Source organism: Cyprinus carpio, chromosome B18 (genome assembly GCF_018340385.1).
Source record: "Cyprinus carpio isolate SPL01 chromosome B18, ASM1834038v1, whole genome shotgun sequence".
NCBI lineage: Eukaryota > Metazoa > Chordata > Actinopteri > Cypriniformes > Cyprinidae > Cyprinus > Cyprinus carpio.
In genome coordinates, this window is record NC_056614.1 from 23,819,500 (window position 1) to 23,839,910 (window position 20,411).

General features: G+C 33.8%; 1 protein-coding gene across 1 annotated transcript; it reads right to left on the reverse strand.

The window, feature by feature from the left end:
* Window positions 1-1,039: 1,039 nt before the first annotated feature.
* Window positions 1,040-15,283, reverse strand: LOC109109464 (palmitoyltransferase ZDHHC7-like). The gene is made up of 8 exons (XM_042744500.1): window positions 15,050-15,283; window positions 13,775-13,851; window positions 12,389-12,682; window positions 12,177-12,301; window positions 4,276-4,372; window positions 3,731-3,812; window positions 3,024-3,154; window positions 1,040-1,663 (listed from the first exon to the last, which is right to left on the reverse strand). Exons 3-8 carry the CDS (start codon window positions 12,674-12,676, stop codon window positions 1,484-1,486), a joined length of 903 nt encoding a protein of 300 aa, XP_042600434.1. The 5' UTR covers window positions 12,677-12,682; window positions 13,775-13,851; window positions 15,050-15,283; the 3' UTR covers window positions 1,040-1,483.
* Window positions 15,284-20,411: the final 5,128 nt, after the last annotated feature.

Below are 20,411 nucleotides of genomic sequence, written 5' to 3' on the forward strand. Positions count from 1 at the left end.
AAATATGACACCAAGTTGTTTTTGACAGATTCTGTGAGATTCCCTTGAAAATCAAAGCAACACACACATCATCTCGGCTCTGCCAAACAAGATCCAGCTTTTTATGATGGAAATATTTTTCCACAAGGAAAACTTAGTGGTCATCATGAAAGGATTCTCTAAGCTAAAGGTAAAAGCAATCTACCGATCAAAGTGAAGGAGACGATGAAAACACGATGCAACGAGAAACACAGTATAAAACACAAGTGATAGTCAGCCTCGGTGAATTGTGCCTGTCCTCGTCAGCTCATTTACTGCTGCGTGTTAAAACTGTAATCTACACGTTAATTAAGAGTTCCTGGCTCAGCCGTGGGCCTTGTGCGCACTGAGGACATACTTTAATTATGTACACCATGATGTGATTTGTCTTTATTTATCTCACAGAGCAGCTTAAGGTCAATGTGAGAATTCTATATAGTTAACGCCATCCATTCAAGTTCTTTGTGGGATCGGCATTAATTTCAAGACTTCAGAATGAGGCTATTATTATCTCTACAATACATGAAGATGAGACTATTTTAAAATGACTTTATCGTTTAGGGTATGTGCTAAAGACAAAATGACAAAAAAACACCCAAAATCTCAAAACACAAAAAAAAGAAAATCACAAAAAAAAACCTACTACCTCCAAAAAAAAAAAAAAAAAAAAAAAATATTACACACAAAAAAAAGAAAACAAAGCTCATTTTATCTGCAATTAAAGATTTTTGTGTATAAAGCAACTAAACAAATTCTCATGACTGTAGTGTGAAACAAATCTCACTGTCATTGATATAATAAAGAAATTAAACATTTAAATTAGCATAAATTATATTCAGTACAAAAAATATCTTGATGTATAAATACTTTACATTTTAAATAATAGATTATATTACAATAATGCAAATCAAATATTTACTTTGAAAAAATAACAAAAAAATAAAAATATAAAAATTTCAAATTCTTTTCATTTTAATTTTAATTTACCTTACAGACATTTTTAGATACACTCAAAAAGAAGAATTTTTTTTTTTTTTTTTTTTTTTTTTGGCAAAACACATTTTGTTTGGTTTATGATCTAATTTTTTAAAACAACCATAGCAACCATTATTTTTGCCACACGGTAGCTCTAGATGCAATTACTTCAGGCTGGATAACGGATATCAACACCCTTCAAATGTTCAGTAAATTTCCGAACAACAAAAAAAGAAAGAAAAGCAAATCAAAAACCCATGAGTGTGAATGTTCATGAAGACAATATGAGCACAACAAGTATGATCCGCCGTCCGAGGTATTAATGTGTGAACACAGACAGGCTGTATCGAGACGTAGCCTCATTGTTCCAGGAGCGACATCAGTTATTTAACAGGTTTTAAACCTCCAAACCTGCTTCAGCATTAAAGGAAGGAGTCCTATGTCCTATGTGAGGGGGGTAATAGGCATGAAGGCAGACAGCATTCTTCACTCAGACGGAGAACTCGGCCCCGTTCTTCCGGGCGCCAACCATCAGAACCCGAAAGCGGAGTCCAGCAAAAGGGTTGAACCAGAGCAGAGAGGGCGACCCGCCGAAAACTGCCCTCATCCCGTCCCATCGCACCCGCCCGCTCCCCAGCGCAGGCTTCTCGTTCTTCAGTCGCTCGATTTCCTGTGCGAGAAATCAAGCGAGAAATCTAGAGTTTATACTACAACAATCACATCATTACAGAACTCAAATGCAGTGAATTTGAACTGAAATAATACAGCATAAAATGAAAATACCTTATTTTTACTGCTTTATTATACATACAATATTTGTATTTTAATGATTAATATATGTTAGTATATACATATATATTAATATAAATAAATATGAACTGTAGATCTGAGAAATAATGAAGCATAAAATGAAAAAAATCTTTTTTACTGCTTTATTATACATACAATATTTGTCTTTTAATGATTAATATATGTTAGTATATACATATATATTAATATAAATAAATATGAACTGTAGATCTGAGAAATAATGAAGCATTAAATGAAAGGAAAATACCTTATTTTTTTACGCTAACTGCTTTATTATACATAAAATATTTGTATTTTAATGATTAGCGTAATGGTAGTATATAGACATATATATTATATATATAAATAATGATGACTGTAGTATCTCTGAGAATCTAATGTGAGAAGGCAAAAATGAAAAAAAAATCTTTTTTTACTGCTTTATTAGCACTACAATATTTGTATTGTGACATGATTAATATAATGTTAGTATTATACAATATATATTAATATAAATAAAATATGAAACTGTAGACTCTGAGAAATAATGAAGCATAAAATGAAAAAAAAAAAACTTTTTTTACTGCTTTATTATACATAAAATATTAGTATTATTAATTGTATTAATTAAATACATTTAATTATTATTAATAAATTATTATTAATGAATAATTAAAAAAAACAAAAAAAAAAAAGTACACACATATACATATAAATATATATATAATAAATAATTATGAACTCAAATGCAGTGAATTTGAACTAGATCTGTATCAATTATGTATCATAAATTGAAAATATTTTTACTGCTTTAAAATAAAATAAAAAAATAAATATTTAAAAATATATATTTTTATGATTAACAATAAAATTATATTTTATCACATATATAATATATTAATATAAATAAATTACAACTCAAATGCTGTGAATTTGAACTGTTTATCTGAGAAATACTGCGGCATACAATGAAAATATCTTCTTTTTACTGCTTTATTATACATATTTGTAATTTATATTTTTATGATTAATGCAATACAAAACAACTAAAATACAATATTTTAATCTATACATATTTAATATATTAATATAAATAATTCTGCAGGGTTGTTTTTTTAATAATTATAATACACTGTGATAAATAATAAAACAAACATGGCTGTAAAGTTCAGTTCCGTCAGAAGTAATGGTGGTAGTAACCAGGTCAGAGGACTTCTGGAGGTTTGTGGAAGTCAACTTACGGTCTCATCATTACAGATGGAGTGAATCTGAGTGCCGAACATGACAGCAGTGAAGGTGAGAAACAGCAGTGCTTCCAGACACAGGAAAATCATCAGCAAGACCGCCACAGGTGGAGAGAAATCACTACACTCTACAGAACAGAGGAGAACAACACGGATGAGATGACGCTGTCAAAACCAATGCTGCCATCAAATTCCCAAGTGATTTGTATGAGGAGTAAAAGAACAGTAGTACAGATTACAAAAAAAGATTTTATTCTAGTGGAAGGGAAATGAAAAAAAAAAATACATTCTTAGTGACACATAATTTTAAAAAAGTACATACTGTAGATACTGTTTGTACATGTAAAAAAAACCCCCCCCTCCCATTAGAAAAAAAAAAAAAAAAAAAAAAAAAATAAATATATATATTACTATAATATATCAATATATATATGTATACATTTTAAATATTTGAAGATTCTTGTTGACACAAAATGTATACATTTTAAATATTAATTTGATCTTTTATTAATTTAATTATAAACTGACAACATATATTAAGCCAAAATTATGATGAAGTGTTTTCTTAAGCTTAATGTGGCTTATCAGAGCAAAAAGAGCCTACACCTCAAACATCTTAAAACTGAATGTCACTTGACTTCTTATGACACGATATCCTCTGTCCTCCAGTAATGGATTGACAATCTCAAATGTCTTTTACCCACCATTCCACTGGACTCTGACACAGGTGAAGAAGTGGAAACCGCTGAGACACAGCGCATGCAAAGAAATGGAGGCTATGTACATCTGAGAAGAAAAAAAAAATTCAACACTTTCAATGCAAAATGCTTTTGTCATGCTGACACCTTATGATGCCTGAGACGTTTATCAGAGTAAAGGTCACTGATTAAGGACAATAAAGCAATACAGAGTATAAATGGAAACCTTACAATAATAAAAAACTAATTCAATATTTTTTTATTAGTAACGTTTACAATAAACATTTGTTTCTGCCAAGAAATACAGTACATTAGCTTATCTGCAGAATTTCTTTTTTTACAGCTGTCAAAGTAGTAACGACCAAAGATCACAATATAAACAAATAACTGCTTTGGAGATACAGAACTGATTAAGTAGTCACAAACAGATGTTAGAGTCGAAATCACCCATTTCATAATCATATTTGCTCTAAAACTATGGCAAAAGAAGGTCAGCAATTCCTCCATGAAAATATTGTAAAAGAAGGGACAGCAGTATCAGACACACTCACGGTGAAGAGGACAAAGAATCGCTGATTGTTCTCGCCCACACAGTTGTTGACCCAAGGACAGTGGTGATCCATCTTCCTGATGCATCTCTTACAGATACTACAACAAACAAAACCATAGCAGTTATAAAAAACCAGATGGACAAGATGCTTGGCATTCACAATACGCTTGGCCTTTAAATACAAATGACTTGATTTAAAAGGGATATGTAAGGCAAAATAATAAGAAAACAAAACTTCCTCCCTAGTCAACAATACAATACTAGATTTTTCTTAAACGGGAATAATATTTTTATTCATCAAGGAAGCATTCAATTAATCAGAAGTGACAGTACAGACATTTACAATATTTCAAAAGACTACTATTTTAATTAAATGCTGTTCTTTTGAACTTTCTATTCATCAAACTGTCCTAAAAAATGATTTCTGAAGGATCATATGACGACATCTGATGCTCAAAATTCAGCTTTGCATCACAGAAATAAATGACATTTTAAAGTATATTCCAATAGAAAAAAGTTATTTTAAACCGCAATCATATTTCATAATTCTAATGTTTTTTTAATCAAATAAATGCAACCTTGGTGAGCATAAATAAATGCCTAACCTTGGTCGTGAGCATAAAATTTTAAAGAATTGGTTTAGAATGAATTTTTATTAGCGTATATTCAAACTAAACTGCAAAAATGGCTTCTTCAGTTTAAGTTATGATGAGCAAATTGAAAATACAAAAAAATTGTGCAAACATAAAAATAGCAACTTAAAACTTACCAAATTAATAAAACAAAATCCAAAAATAAAAACAAACCATCAACATCCTCCTTTAAAAAGTGTCAAAACAAAAGAGGGGTGGAATATTGACCATAAATTGACTGTTTTTGGTGTAGAAACCCTGGCTGACATTGACAGTGTCAGTGGAAAATGCTACAAAAGTCTAGAATTAGACCATGTACAGATACAAATGATGAGTCTTATTCAGATTTATCAGATCTTTTTTTTCGGTCAATCTCCGCAGTTGGTTTGTGCCCTCTCTGGTTTAATGCTGCTAGCATTTTGGACACTTGTAGATGACCTCTCCAGGCTTCAGCTGCAGGCTCTCCATGTATTCTTTCTGTTAGTGGCGGTTAACCTTTTGGGAAAAGCTCCCTGGTAAACACAGCACACCTCACAAACAATAACACCCAGAATAAAATTCTTCATTACCGCATTTAATCAAAACTAGCAGTCCTTTCTTACTGGGATCCTTGTCAGCATGGTTACGCAGGTGGTGACGTCAGCGCCAGCACAACTGCCAGGAAGTTAAACGCCACGCGTTGTGATGAGACCCTGAGCAGTACCAGAAGCTTTTGGAGGGGTTAGCAGCATGACAAAGTTTCACCACGAATTCTGCATACATGACCAGAAACCAGGTTCCTATGAAGGCGCACACCATCCGCAGGCAGGCTGTCCTGGATGAACCAGACGCGGCTGGCTGCCAACTTCCTCCTCTCCTCCGCAAACCCGCGGAGCAGGGGTGGTGCTGCTCCAATCCCTCAACCGGTTGTCCTGAAGACTGCATTCTCCACCTGCAAAGAGAAGGAGAGAGAGACACGGGTCTTCCTGTGCAGGACGAGCAAAAGACACATAAACACTGATTTCCCTCTCATGCTTATTAATTAATGTTACTGTACAGATAAAGAAGATGCACTGGGAAAAGCAAATAACAACCTGAGCAAGCATGGCACTACAGTGAAAAAAAAAAATAGTTTGTAGAGAGACAACTTTGACCTTGCTAGTAAATCTCACATTTACAAATGGCAAGTAACATATTAAATCATTTTTAACTGAAACGCACTGAAAACGCTTTCTTGTAAAACATACTCAATAACTTTTACACTGTAGCAACACATCCAAGGCAAAGGATTGATTCCCAGGGCGAAGTGGATGAAAATGATTCAATTTGTTTTCTATATCCGTCAATGCAATTTTCAGTCACTTTTGATAAAAGCATCTGCTAAATGCAAAACACATAAATGTCACTATTTACTACGGTGAGTATCAGCTCATTTTGAGAGTGATACAGACATTAAAGTATACCCATCAAATTGGTGTCTTAAGGAAAGACGAGAGTTATTATTAACTTTTTTTTCAAAATGATTGAATGTACATTTTTATGACAAATTAAAAAATGGGTTCAACGATTGACTCAAGCATGCACTTCTATCTAAATTTAATATAAATAACCCACTAAATAGTTTCAATTCCCCATATCCAAGCCTACTACGAAAACACGACCACAAATACAGTTGGAAGTGTGAAACATCTAAGAAAGCCTCATATGTTGTTAAGTAAACGTTTGATTGTGGTAAGAGCCTTCCCCCAGACGAATCGAAGCTCTTGCTTAAAATGACGCTCGTGAGTGGTAATACCATTTACTATCTGGTGAGCACTTAAACCGTTCCACTGCCAGTCTGGTGTCTTTCGTTTTAAAGAAACAAGGAAGAAGTGTTTTATCTTCAGCTTGGGCCTGACATTTAGTATCGATTTACATAAATACTTCTGAGATGCAATCCTTACAAAAGAAAAGGGCCAACAGCCTAAAATTAACTGTGAAATGGCAGTGCAAAAATGACAATTTAAACTTGTTGGAAGGAAACTAAAATAAATTTATCGTTTATAATGTTGTAAACATTTACGATACCAGCATTTTACATTAGTTAGCTAGAATATTAAAAAGGGGACACCAATACTTACAAGGTTTTTTTTTTTTTTTTTTCTTCAACAATGCAGTGCTAACCCAGTGTGCCTGATTTCCTGAAAATGAGGTAATAGTAAAAAACAGTAAATAATCTGCGTTACTGGTGCAGAAGATAGTATCAGATTGTCGTACCTGAATGCCCCGCCCGAGGTTTTAATGTGGGGACACAGACGGGCTGTATCGAGACGTAGCCTCATTGTTCCAGAGCGACATCAGTTCTTTAACAGGTTTTATTAACCTCCAAGATACCTGGCTTCAGCATTAAAGGAAGGAGTCCATATGTTCCTATGTGAGGGGGGGTAATAGGCATGATAGGGCCTGAAGGAGGACAGCATTCTATCACTCAGACGGAGAACTCGGCCCCGTTCTTCCTGGCGCCAACCATCAGAACCCGGAAAAGCGGAGTCATCAAAGGGTTTGAACACAGAGCAGAAGAGGGCGACCCGCCCCTGAAAAACAAAAAAAAAAAACAGCCCCATCTCCCGTCCCCTCGCACCCATCCGCTCCCCACGTGGGCTTCTCGTTCTTCAGTCGCTCGATTTCCTGTGCGAGAGATCAAGCGAGAAATCTAGAGTTTAGGCTAGTACAGTCAGCGCATTGTTACAGAACTCAAATGCAGTGAATTTGAACTGAAATAATACAGCATAAAATGAAAAAAATCTTTTTTACTGCTTTATTATACATACAATATTTGTCTTTTAATGATTAATATTTTTTAGTATATACATATATATTAATATAAATAAATATGAACTGTAGATCTGAGAAATAATGAAGCATAAAATGAAAAAAAAAAAACTTTTTTTACTGCTTTATTATACATAAAATATTAGTATTATTAATTGTATTAATTATTGGCATTTAATAGTGGTAATTATTATTAGTAATTTTTATTTTTGAATAATTAAAACACACACGTACACACATATACATATAAATATATATATAATAAATAATTATGAACTCAAATGCAGTGAATTCCTTTTGACACTAGATCTGTCATCAATTATGTAGTTCATAAATTGAAAAATTTTTACTGCTTTTAAAATAAACTAAAAAAAAATATTTAAAAATATATATTTTTATGATTAACAATAAAATTATATTTTTATTCACATAATATAGATAGATTAATATAATCAATTAACAACTTCAAATGCTGTGAATTTGAACTGTTTATCTGAGAAATACTGGCGGCATACAATGAAAATATCTTCTTTTTACTGCTTCTATTATTGACAATATTTGTAATTGTATATTTTTATGAATTACTGCAATCCAAAACAACTAAAATACAATTATTTTAATCTTACATATTAACTATTATTTAATAGATATAATCATTTCTGCAGGTGTTGTTTTTTTCAATAATTATAATACACTGTGATAAATAATATTAAAAACAAACAGGCTGTAAAAGTTCAGTTCCGTCAGAAGTAATGGTAGTAGTAACCAGGTCAGAGGACTTCTGGGGTTTGGTGGAAGTCAACTTACGGTCTCATCATTCCAGATGGAAGGTGAATCTGAGTGCCGAAACATGTACAGGCAGTGTAAGGTGAGAAACAGCAGTGCTTTCCAACGACACAGGAAAAGGGAAAAAAAAAAAAAATCATCAGCCAAAGAACCGCCACCGGTGGAGAGCAACAATCACTACACTCTACAGAACAGAGGAGAACAACACGGACCCAGATGACTCTGCTGTCAAAACCAATGCTGCCATCAAGATTCACAAGTGATTTGTATTAGGAGTAAAAGAACAGCAGTACAGATTACAAAAAAAAGATTTTATTCTAGTGGAAGGGAAATGAAAAAAAAAAATACATTCTTAGTGACACATAATTTTAAAAAAGTACATACTGTAGATACTGTTTGTACATGCAAATAAAAAGCCAATTAGAAAAAAATATATAATATAGATTCTTGTTGACACAAAATGTATACATTTTAAATATTTGATCTTTTATTAATTTAATTATGAACTGACTACATATATTAAGCCAAAATTATGATGAAGTGTTTTCTTAAGCTTAAAGTGGCTTATCAGAGCAAAAGAAGCCTACAATGACACTGCATACTGAATGTCACTTGACTTCTTATGACACGATATTCTCTGTCCTCCAGTAACGGATTGACAACCTCAAATGTCTTTTACCCACCATTTCCACCTGACTCCTGACACAGGTGAAACATCTGAGAAGAAAAAAAAAATTCAACACTTTCAATGCAAAAACACTTTCAAATCAAAACACCTTATTAAAAAAAAAGCCAAATACTATTAAAAATTCAACACTTTCAATGTAAAATGCTTTTGTCATGCTGACACCTTATGATGCCTGAAACGTTTATCAGAGTAAAGGTCACTGATTAAGGACAATAAAGCAATACGAGTATAATGGAAACCTTACAATAATAAAAAATGAATTCTATATTTTTTTATTAGTAACGTTTACAAAAAAAAACAGTACACTACCAAAAAATAAAAAACACTATCTTTACAGCTGTCAAAGTAGTAACGACCTGTCAGCTGTCAAGTAGTCGTACGACCAAAGATCACAATATAAACAAATAACTGCTTTGGAGATACAGAACTGATTAAGTAGTCACAAACAGATGTTAGAGTCGAAATCACCCATTTCATAATCATATTTGCTCTAAAACTATGGCAAAAGAAGGTCAGCAATTCCTCCGTGAAAAAAATTTAAAAAAAAGGAAAACAATAACAAAAAAAACCAACGTGAGAAGAGGACAAAGAATCGCTGATTGTTCTCGCCCACACAGTTGTTGACCCAAGGACAGTGGTGATCCATCTTCCTGATGCATCTCTTACAGATACTACAACAAACAAAACCATAGCAGTTATAAAACAAGATGACAAACGTCTAGAAGTCACCGATGCTTGGCCTTTAAATACAAATGACTTGATTTAAAAGGGATATGTAAGGCAAAATACTTCCTCCCTAGTTCAACAATACACTACTAGATTTTCTTAAACTCGGGGATAATATTTTTTATTCTCAAGGAAGCATTCAATTAATCAGAAGTGACAGTACAGACATTTACAATATTTCAAAAGACTACTATTTTAATTAAAAAACTTTCCTAAAAAAATTATATCCAACAAACTGTCCTAAAAAAATGATCACAGTTTCCCAAACTGTTTCAACAACACTGATAATAATAGAAATTGTTGTTTTTCAGTAGCAAGTCAGGATATTAGAATGATTTCTGAAGGATCATGTGATGACATCTGAAGACTGATCAGGGTTTTTCCTACATTGAAAATTTTTTGGCGGCCGCCAAAACGATTTTTTGTCACGCCAAAGCCTTATTTGAGGTGTGTTATTGTGTTTTTGTGAGTGAAGCAGGCTTACAGACGGAGTGACGGAGAGAACGAGCACAGCGCCCCTCCCCCGCGCGCGCACTCTCAGTCTTCAGTTCTGTCTTTTACTCTCTCCCTCGCATCAAAATCACCCTGATCCTAAAAGACGGGAGACCGAATCCATGTTTCACGTGGTGCATTCCGAGAATATTTTTGCCTGAATTACCGCTGGGTGTGAATTGCAGTCAAAAAAAAAGTTGCCTTGTCTTCTCTTACAACTTGTGACAAGCATTCCGCACATGCAGCTGACGTAACTTTAAATAAACGTAAAATAATAATAATAATCTATCCAGTTATGAAGTGTTCTTTGTGTGTGTGTGTGTGTGTGTGTGTGTGTGTTGACAAATCTTTCGCGATGTCCTAACAGCCAGGATTCACACACAACACGTCCGCTAAAGTCTGATTCGCGACCTAATGACTCCTTTGAGCCGATTCATTATAATGAATGGTTAAAGCAATTGGCCTGCCCGTCAGTGTCTGAATCAGTGTATAACAAATCATTACTTCTTAGAAGAACATACACATCTGAAATGAGAAAAGTAAGTGTGCTTACCCCCCATTTTAGCCAGAGTGTTTAGTAAAATTTAGCCTTAATAACCCCAGTATTTCATAGGCCTATGACATTGTGTAGTAAATTACCTATAAAATCATTTAGTTTAAAGTTAGACTGGAGTGAGATAAACTAGATCAAAGCACAAAGCAAGCTGTTGCTAGCTAGCTGCTAATTTTATTAAATTTTATATGGTAAAAAAATACACTATTACACCTTTTAACACTATGTTTTTAATGCTACTTTTTTAATTGATATGATTATACTAAAATAATTATCAGGTCTATCAACAAAGGATTTTATCTATTTTTATCTATCTATCTAAACTATGAAAGCCAGTCGTGGAAAAATCACAGCTTTTTCCAAAGATGGCAAGAAAGGATGACCGTGAGAGTGACAGGTAATATCTGTGTCTGATATATTGCATAATTAGTAAATAGATAAATTGTGATCCCTTTGACATTTCAAATATAATTTGGTATCGATGATGTTTTACATGTAAAAATAAGTTGTAATCGCTTTCTTTTACTATCTAGCCTGACAGTGATAATGTTTCATGAATAAATAGGGGCAATTAGAAAAAAAAAAAAAAATCACAAACTGTTTCTTTGTATTTATTTTAAATTTAACATTTATTGTCGATATTTGGGCTTGCGGATCTATGTGGGTACTAGGGTACTCTTTGCTGTGTGTGGATGACCATGTCGGGTCAGCCACCACTGAAGACCAATTTTGACCCAGGAAAAACCCTGCTCATGCTGAAAAAATTCAGCTTTGCATCACAGAAATAAATGACATTTTAAAGTATATTCCAATAGAAAAAAGTTATTTTAAACCGCAATTCATATTACAAAATCAACCAATGTTATCATAAAACAAATAAATAAAACCATCGTAAACACAAAATAAACTTCAAAAATAACTTCTTCAGTCAAAAGCAAAAATAAAAACCAAAAAAAAAAAAATCATCTAATAAAAAATATGAGAAATTGTGTTTACATATCAATGCAACTTGAAAGGGAGGATTTTAATCTTTCCAAATGCAAAAAGATCAGCCAATCATAACATAATCCTTTAAAAAGTGTCAAAAAGAGGGTGGAATATTGACATAAATTGACTGTTTTTGGTGCTAGAAACCTGGCCTGACATTTGAAGTGTCAGTGAAAATGCTACAAAAGTCTAGAATGTGACCACGTACAGATACAAATGATGAGTCATTTATCAGATGTTGGTCATACCTGCAGTGGTGTGCCCTCTCTGGTTTAATGCTGCAGCATTTTGGACACTTGTAGATGACCTCTCCTGGCTTCAGCTGCAGACTCTCCATGTATTCTTTAGTGGCGTTACCTTTGGGAACAGCTCCCTGGTAAACACAGCACACCTCACATCAATAACACCCAGAATAAAATCTTCATTACCGCATTTAATCAAACTAGCAGTCCTTTCTTACTGGATCCGTCAGCATGGTTCGCAGGTGTGACGTCAGCGCCAGCACAGCCAGGAAGTTAAACGCCACGCCGTTGATGAGAGAGTACCAGAAGCTTTTGGAGGGGAGCAGCATGACAAAGTTCACCACGAATTCGGCATACATGACCAGAAACCAGGTTATGAAGGCGCACACCATCCCGCAGCTGTCCTGGATGAACCAGACGCGGCTGGCCGCCACTTCCTCCTCTCCTCCGCTGAGCAGGGGCTGGTGCTGCTCCACATCCCTCAACCGGTGTCCTGAAGACTGCATTCTCACCTACAAAGAGAGAGAGAGAGACACGGGTGTGCAGGACGAGCAAGACATAACACTGATTCCCATGCTTATTAATAATGTTACTGTACAGATAAAGAAGATGCATTGGAAAGCAATACAACATGTGCAAGCATGGCACTACAGTGAAAAAAATAGTGTAGAAACAATTTTGACATTGCTAGTAAATCTCACATTTACAAATGGCAAGTAACATATTAAATAATTTTTAAGCAGAAGAACTGAAACGCTTTCTTGTAAAACATACTCCAATACTTTTACACCGTACCAACACCAAGGCAAAGGATTTGATTCCCAGGGAATGGATGAACTGATTCAATTTATATCCTTCAGTGCAATTTAAGTCACTTTTGATAAAAGCATCTGCTAAATGCAAACACATAAATGTCTATTTACTACGGTGAGTATCAGCTCATTTTGAGAGTTTGACGGTGCTACAGACATGAAATTATACCTCAAATTGTGTCTTAAGGAAAGATGAGTTATTACTTTTTTTTCAAATGATTGAATGTACATTTTTATGACAAATTAAAAAATGGGTTCAAAAATTTGAATCAAGCATGCACTTCTATCTAAATAATATAATAACCCACTAAATAATTTCAATTCCCATATCCAACCACTAGAAACAGATACAAATAAAGTGAAAGTCAAAATCTAAGAAGCCTCATATTTTTGTAATTAAACTTTGATTGTGTAAAAGCTTCAAAACGAAGCTCTCTTATAATGCTGTGGTGGTAACCATTTACTATCCTGGTAGCACTTGAACTTCACTGCCAGTCTGGTGTCTTTAGTTAAAGAAACAAGGAAGAAGTTTTTATCTTCAGCTTGGGCTGACATTTAGTATCTGATTTACATAAATACTTCTGAGATGCAAATCGCTTACAAAAGAAAAGGCCAAACAGCCTAAAAGTAAGATGTGAATGGCCAGTGCCAAAAATGACAATGTAAACTCAACTCAATCACAATTGTGTGATTCTTTACAGTAGACGCTCACCTGCACATATTTGCTTTTCTGACAAACTGAAGTTTGTTACTTAGTGTGAGGGGTTTGTTCAAGCGATGCAAATGACTCACCACGCAGAGCGTCCCTCACAATGACATCCTCTCGAACCCTGTTGGGTTTGAACTCAAAGGCATCCACAGTCTGGAGCCTGTAGAGGACACACATATACAGAGAATCATGGGATAAGTAATGAAAGTGTGTCAGTAAGCGAAGCAATGCAGACAGAGCCTTATTTTCAGCCTTACACATAACTAGCATTCATCTCTAATAATCATTTAAATATATAAACATATGTAAACAAGCTCTATATTTTACAAAAGTCAAATCTGCAACCTAAAATAACACACAGGCTCAACTATATGTCATGGTTTAATAGAATAATAGTCAATTTTTTATAATTTCTAATAATGTCCCTAACTAATTCTGATCGTTTCTTGCAAATAACTTTCTATGGCTATATTTAAATGTTGCCTTGGTGAAGTATATTATACTTATAATGAATCCTTCTGTTTTAAATGAATATAGACAACACCAATGGTTGAGTAAATGGGCAATTTAGGTTTATATAAGAACGAACTTGTTATTGACATTCATCCCAGCTTTTGTGTTGTAATATGTGGGTGTGTAAATCACGACATACTATTCATTTTCAGGTAAACTCTCCTTTGAAGTCCTTCATAAGTAAAGCTACTTTGAAAAGGTGCTTATTTAAGAGCCTGTCATCTGATAAACAAACCTCAGTTTCACTTACTACCTCTCTGACAGATCAGATAATGCTGTGGTTGACTTCAAACTGCTACAAACCCAAGTTTCCCTCAGTCAGGTGTAACTGACTAAATCAAAAAATCTGCCCTGATATTAAAAGATTCGTGTTTGAAAGCCCAAACATTAATAAACGTTACAATACACAAACAAAACCCCTCTCATTCACACACAAGCAACTGAAAGTGACACTGGCCTGTTACGAGGAAATGTGTTTTGGTTTGCGATATTTGTTCAGGGCAGCTAAAAATAATAAACAGGCACAAAATCAGCAAGTATGCTGTGATTACTAATTGTAAACTTTCATAGCAACCATCATAACAACACAACTATATGTTTGTTTATTTCCCTTTAAGACTAATCTCCCGTCACACCCTTCATCTAATTCATCGTTTGGTTATAATATTTTTAACCTCCTTTAATTATAATTAATGTATTAACTTACCAATAAACTCTTTAATTATTCTGACAGTCTCATTATAAAGCAGTAAAACACATTTAAATCGGCGGTTAAATCGCAGCCATACAAACATCATCACGATTCACTTTCTTTATCGAAATGCTGAGCTTCTTCTTTCGCTTACCGCCTCCGAAATCAGATTCGATCCACCAGTTGTGATTCTCAGATGAGCGATGGGCAGATATAAATGGATCATTTCATTTCTCAAGCTGTTTAAAGGGTTTCATAGATGAGAAATAATGATGAGGGTCACACACACTTCCGGGGTCCAGTGCGATCATTTCTGCTGCTTCTGCGGTCTGATGAGTGACAGGCCTGAACACACGCCGCCTCGCCGCTGACCCCTACCGGCGGATCCGGAGCGCTGCAGCGCGCAGGGAGCCTCCTTAATTAACAAGGACCTCCAGGGAAACAAGAGAAGGGCCTCAAAGTGTGCCAAATCAATATAATGTGTTGTAACGTGGATTCAACACTTCATATAAGTAACTTTCTTTGTAATTCAAGACAAGGTGACGTTTTCAACTATATGAAATTCTGTAATACATTTTATACCATCCATAGTCTGCCACTGGTTAACAATTAGTAAAAGGCTGATTATTATTTCAGCATTGCTTTTCAGGGGACCAAATTGGTCCAAATGAGCAGCAATGTAATATTGTTTGACCTAATTTGAATTCCAGTATATATTTGACCTTTTTCTTGGCCAGGGCTCCTTCGTAAAAGAGACTTGTTCTCAAAGGATTTCCCTGGTTAAATAAGGGTTAAATAAATAAATAAATAAATTCTATATATATATAATTGTAAAATATATATATTGTATATATTGTGTGTGTGTGTGTGTATGTGTGTGTGTGTGTGTGTGTGTGTGTGTGTGTGTGTATTGGCACACACACACACACACACACACACACACAATATCAAAGATCCATGGGTCAGAATCAAAATCAAAATCCAAGCAGGCTAAGAGATAATTTTGATTGCATAAGCAGTTTCAGCAAGCCAAATAACAATCCATTTCAAATTGAACTTAACTGACATGTGTCGTGAACACAGTCACTGAAATGTCAAATAAATAAGTTTAAAAATACTTTGAGACAATTGTGCAAAATTGGGTGCTTTACAGTTTTACAGTTATCAAAATGCTTTACAGTTATCAAAGCTTAATTGTAAAATATTATTTAAATAAAAAATGCATATAAAATTCAAATATAAATTTATGCAGGAATGTAAGCAATTTAGGGCCAGAATTATTAGTAATATACAAATATTGTCACAAATGCAAGTTTTTGTTTTGTTTGGTTCATTTATTTTTTATTTTTTTACTTTTTAAAGCATGCTTTCGGATATATACTTTTAATTAAATAAACTTTTGACATAGCATTCACATTTTGCCTCTAATTTCTCTGTAATTTTAACACTTGGTAACAGGCTTTCTCAAAAAGACCAATGGGTGAACTGACTTGATTCACCACTCGGAGGCGCTACAGATCTCCATCTCATACACCTTCCCTTTGTCGAAGTGAACAGAAATCTATCCATGCATAACCCATGTAAAATTTAAATAATGACTTCTCAGATTCACTGGAGTATCGAAGATCATCTTAAATCGCAGTGAATCATAACCTCATAGAGATATCATGTAACATTGATGGGTATGATTATGATTATGATCTTTCCTCTTCGTGTCCTTTATAGCCTCTTGGTGCTTTGAATGCTTCATCAGGCTTATCACTAGTGTCCTTCTGTGAATATTTCCCTTAAACCGTTTCCTGGTAAACCGTTTCCTCTTCCACCCCTAAACTGTGCGGCCCAACAGTTATATAAATAAATAAAAGTCAACAGAAGCTAAAGCAGATTAAAGGCTGAAGCGTGCGAGCAGGACAGGAGCTCTCTCCGTTTCCCAGACTGCACCTCTGCTCAGGAACACTCAGGCTGTGTCTGACAGCATCTGTATGAGCAACAGCTGGCCTTAACACAACATCATCCTCAGTGCATTTCAAATCAGAGCAGAGCTCATCTAGCTCACAGACATGCACCTTCTAAAACACACCCCATATATTAGCAATATCACTCTGGGATTTATGTAAAGTTTATCATGGTTCTCTCATCTTATAAAACCTGACCGAACATCATTCAGCCTAAAATCAAGTCCAGCCCAAATCATAATTCAGAATAAAATCAAAAGAAGGCTATACGTATTTATACATGGTCTTAGTAGTATGCCTTTAATTTATACTGATTTATTTATAAATCATCATATGAAAGTAATTTCTGTTGAAGCTATAAAACTCTCAAATAAAACATCCTCATTAGAATTTACAAAATTTACATAATTTATATTGTATACAAAGTATTTCTTTTGTTAAAATGTAAAACAAAAGAAAACAACAACAGTATTTTAATAATAATTAAACAATACTTATTTCAATAAGTATGGTATTTAATTTATACAGATTTTGTTTTTAAAAAGTCATCATATTAATTAGAATCTAAAACATTCTGAAATAAAACACACTTAGAATTATCTTCTATTCTTCTATTCTATACAAAATCTTGCTAATGTAATGTAAAAACAACATTTTAATAAATGTTTAAAATGCTTATTTAAATGGTGAAGTATGATGACCATGTTTGTTGAACAGCCTTTAATTTATAATGATTTTAAATTATTTTTGTATTTTCAAATTATCATATTGAAGTTATTTCTTTAGAGGAATATTTATAAACCTATAACTCTCAAATAAAACATTCTTATCAGAATTTGTATATTATATTATACTTATATCTAGTTATAAATAAAACATTCATATTAGAATTTAAGTGACTGTTGTGAAAATAATGTTACTATCAAATATACAGTATAGGTTATGTTTGCATGTGTGTGTGTATTTGGATCTGATCAAAGGTAATTTCGGTTTTAAAAGATTTAATTTACTATGCTAAAATCTTGTTACATCCCAAAGTGCCACAAGCCCCTCTGCATGAAAAACCTGGGTTTTAGAAAACGAGTCAGAGCTAATTAATTTTTTAAAAGCCTTTATAAACCTCTCAAAAAACGGCCTCTGGGGACAAAGCTATTCTCTGTGCACAGAACTGAACATGCATGCAGAAAGAAAAGTGCACAAGATTCAGGTCCAGCAGTTTTGCCCTGTTTTTTTCTTTTATGTAATGAGATGCTTGCCATTTTTGCTGTGCATAATTTGCTCTTGAGTAATATGACACTTACATCATGTTTCCCTCTGAATTAATATTTCAGTTTTTGTTATGGTCTCTCAAACTAAAAGGCTGAGTATGTACAAGGATTTTTACAACCAAACATGGTTAAGTTTTTATATTGTAAATCAGCAAATAGCAAAGATAACGTGCTTCAAACCAAAATTGAGTTAACTGACTATTGACCAAACCCATTTAGATTAATACTTATCATATCAAGCATTAAATGCTTTATAAATTCGTATTTCAATGTATATTGTATTTAATAAACTTTCATTTTATGGCCCACATGGCAGAGGCCTATATTTCTCATAATGCAAAGTCTTGAAACAACAACATTAAAACATAAAGAAACGCTGAGGAAAATCTATCTGTCATGACTAAAATGAACACTTTCAGATGTGGACACGGGATATCATTGCTCTTGCTGACTTGAAGAATATTAAGATAAACACTTTTTATCTGGAAACTTGAACATTTACAACGTTTAAGCTTCTGCCATTGTGTTGCGAGCAAAGAGACTCCGCCCACACGTTGTTCTGATTGCCTGTCATTTTTTATTGATTTTGTAGCTTAGTTTGTATAAAATAATAAAAAATAGAACGATGATTTTATCTCACAGTTAAGACTTTTTCTGGCTATTTGGCAAAATTTCTGTAATGGAAAAAAATTAATATGTAAACTCAGAATGCAGAGAGGAAAAGTCAAAACTGCAAGAGGTAAACTTGGAAATGTGAGAAGGAAAGTCTGATTTCTGTGTCTCAATTCTGACCTTTTTTCAGAATTATGAAAGAAGAAAAAAATTCAGAATCGTAAGCTATAAACAGAGAAAAATGTCTGAACTGTAAGATGAAAAGTTGCAGTTATGCTGGAAATGGGCATCATGGACATTTTGCATCTGGACAAACAAACTGCTTGTTGCTGGAATCTTATTGAATCACATTTGGTTATTATACACAGTGTTAGATATGTTTTCTAAACTCTCTCTCAAAAAAAGTTCAAAATCTGGGAGGCACCTTATCAAAAATTATTCAGGTATTAATATGCCCCATCTTTTATGAGTGTAAATACAGGTTGTTCTTGAAATCTTTTGTCATGTGACTGGAATGACGCAGGATAAAACCATATCTGCTTGTTGCAAGATGAACATGGAAAGTATGGAATGAGGCAAGAGGAGGCTTTTCACTCTCAACTCAAGTTCTCAGCTATCTGCGGGTGAAGATGAGATCGGATTAGTGCTAAAACTGGCACTGACAGATGCTTCGTCTCCCGTCCAGATGATCCCTTTAAGTGGAGAGAAGTCATGGTTCATAATGCAACTGCAGGTGGCATCAAGGTCATCTGTGAGAGGCTCAGCAGATTTATGTTAAAGCATAAGTTAGAGTATGAATATAAGGGGGTATGTATAATAAAGGGTATGTGCAAACAGACAAGAAGTGTTAACAATAGATTAAAACAGCAAACGAGATTTACCTTGGGTTTAATGGCCATGATGAGGCTTGTCATTAAGACATCCAGACATGGCACTATTGTGATGTGAATCTCCGGTTACGCCAGGTCAGATATTGCGTGTAGGACTCTGCCAGGAACTACACAGTCTGTGAATCTCTGGAGTGCGCCATCAATAATTCAATAAAGAAGACAAGCACTTCTTTTACCATTCTTTTCGTCTGGCTGGTGTGCTGTTTTATTTTTTCTTCATATTCAGCCGATGAAACACTCATCTCGTTTTAATGCACGCTCAAAAAATCCAAAAGGAACTCTAAATATTCACTGCAGCCTATGTGGATATCTAGAGGAAGAAACACGGAACAGACTATTTAAGCACTTTATGGACATGTTTAACATAAAGTTCTGTTCATAGTATGTGACTTTTCTGTATGCATGAAAAAACGGAAGAACTACTGAATCAATGCAGCTTGACTTTTCATTTCCATTTCCCACAATGCAATCAACTTGATATATATATATATATATATATATATATATATATATATATATATATATATATATATATATATATATATGTATGTATATTAAGCATTAAAAAGTTTATTTTGACCTAATTTCAGTCCAAGAAAATACATTCCCCCCCAAAAAAAAAAAAAATTCCAGAAAATTTGTTTTCTAACACATAAAATATAATACATATAATACATAACCTAAATTTAGGCTACTGGAAGACTGGAAATCACATTTTCTTGCAATTCTAAAATACAAATACAAATCTTTGTATTTCTAAAAGTACAGAATGTACTGTAAATGTACTGTCC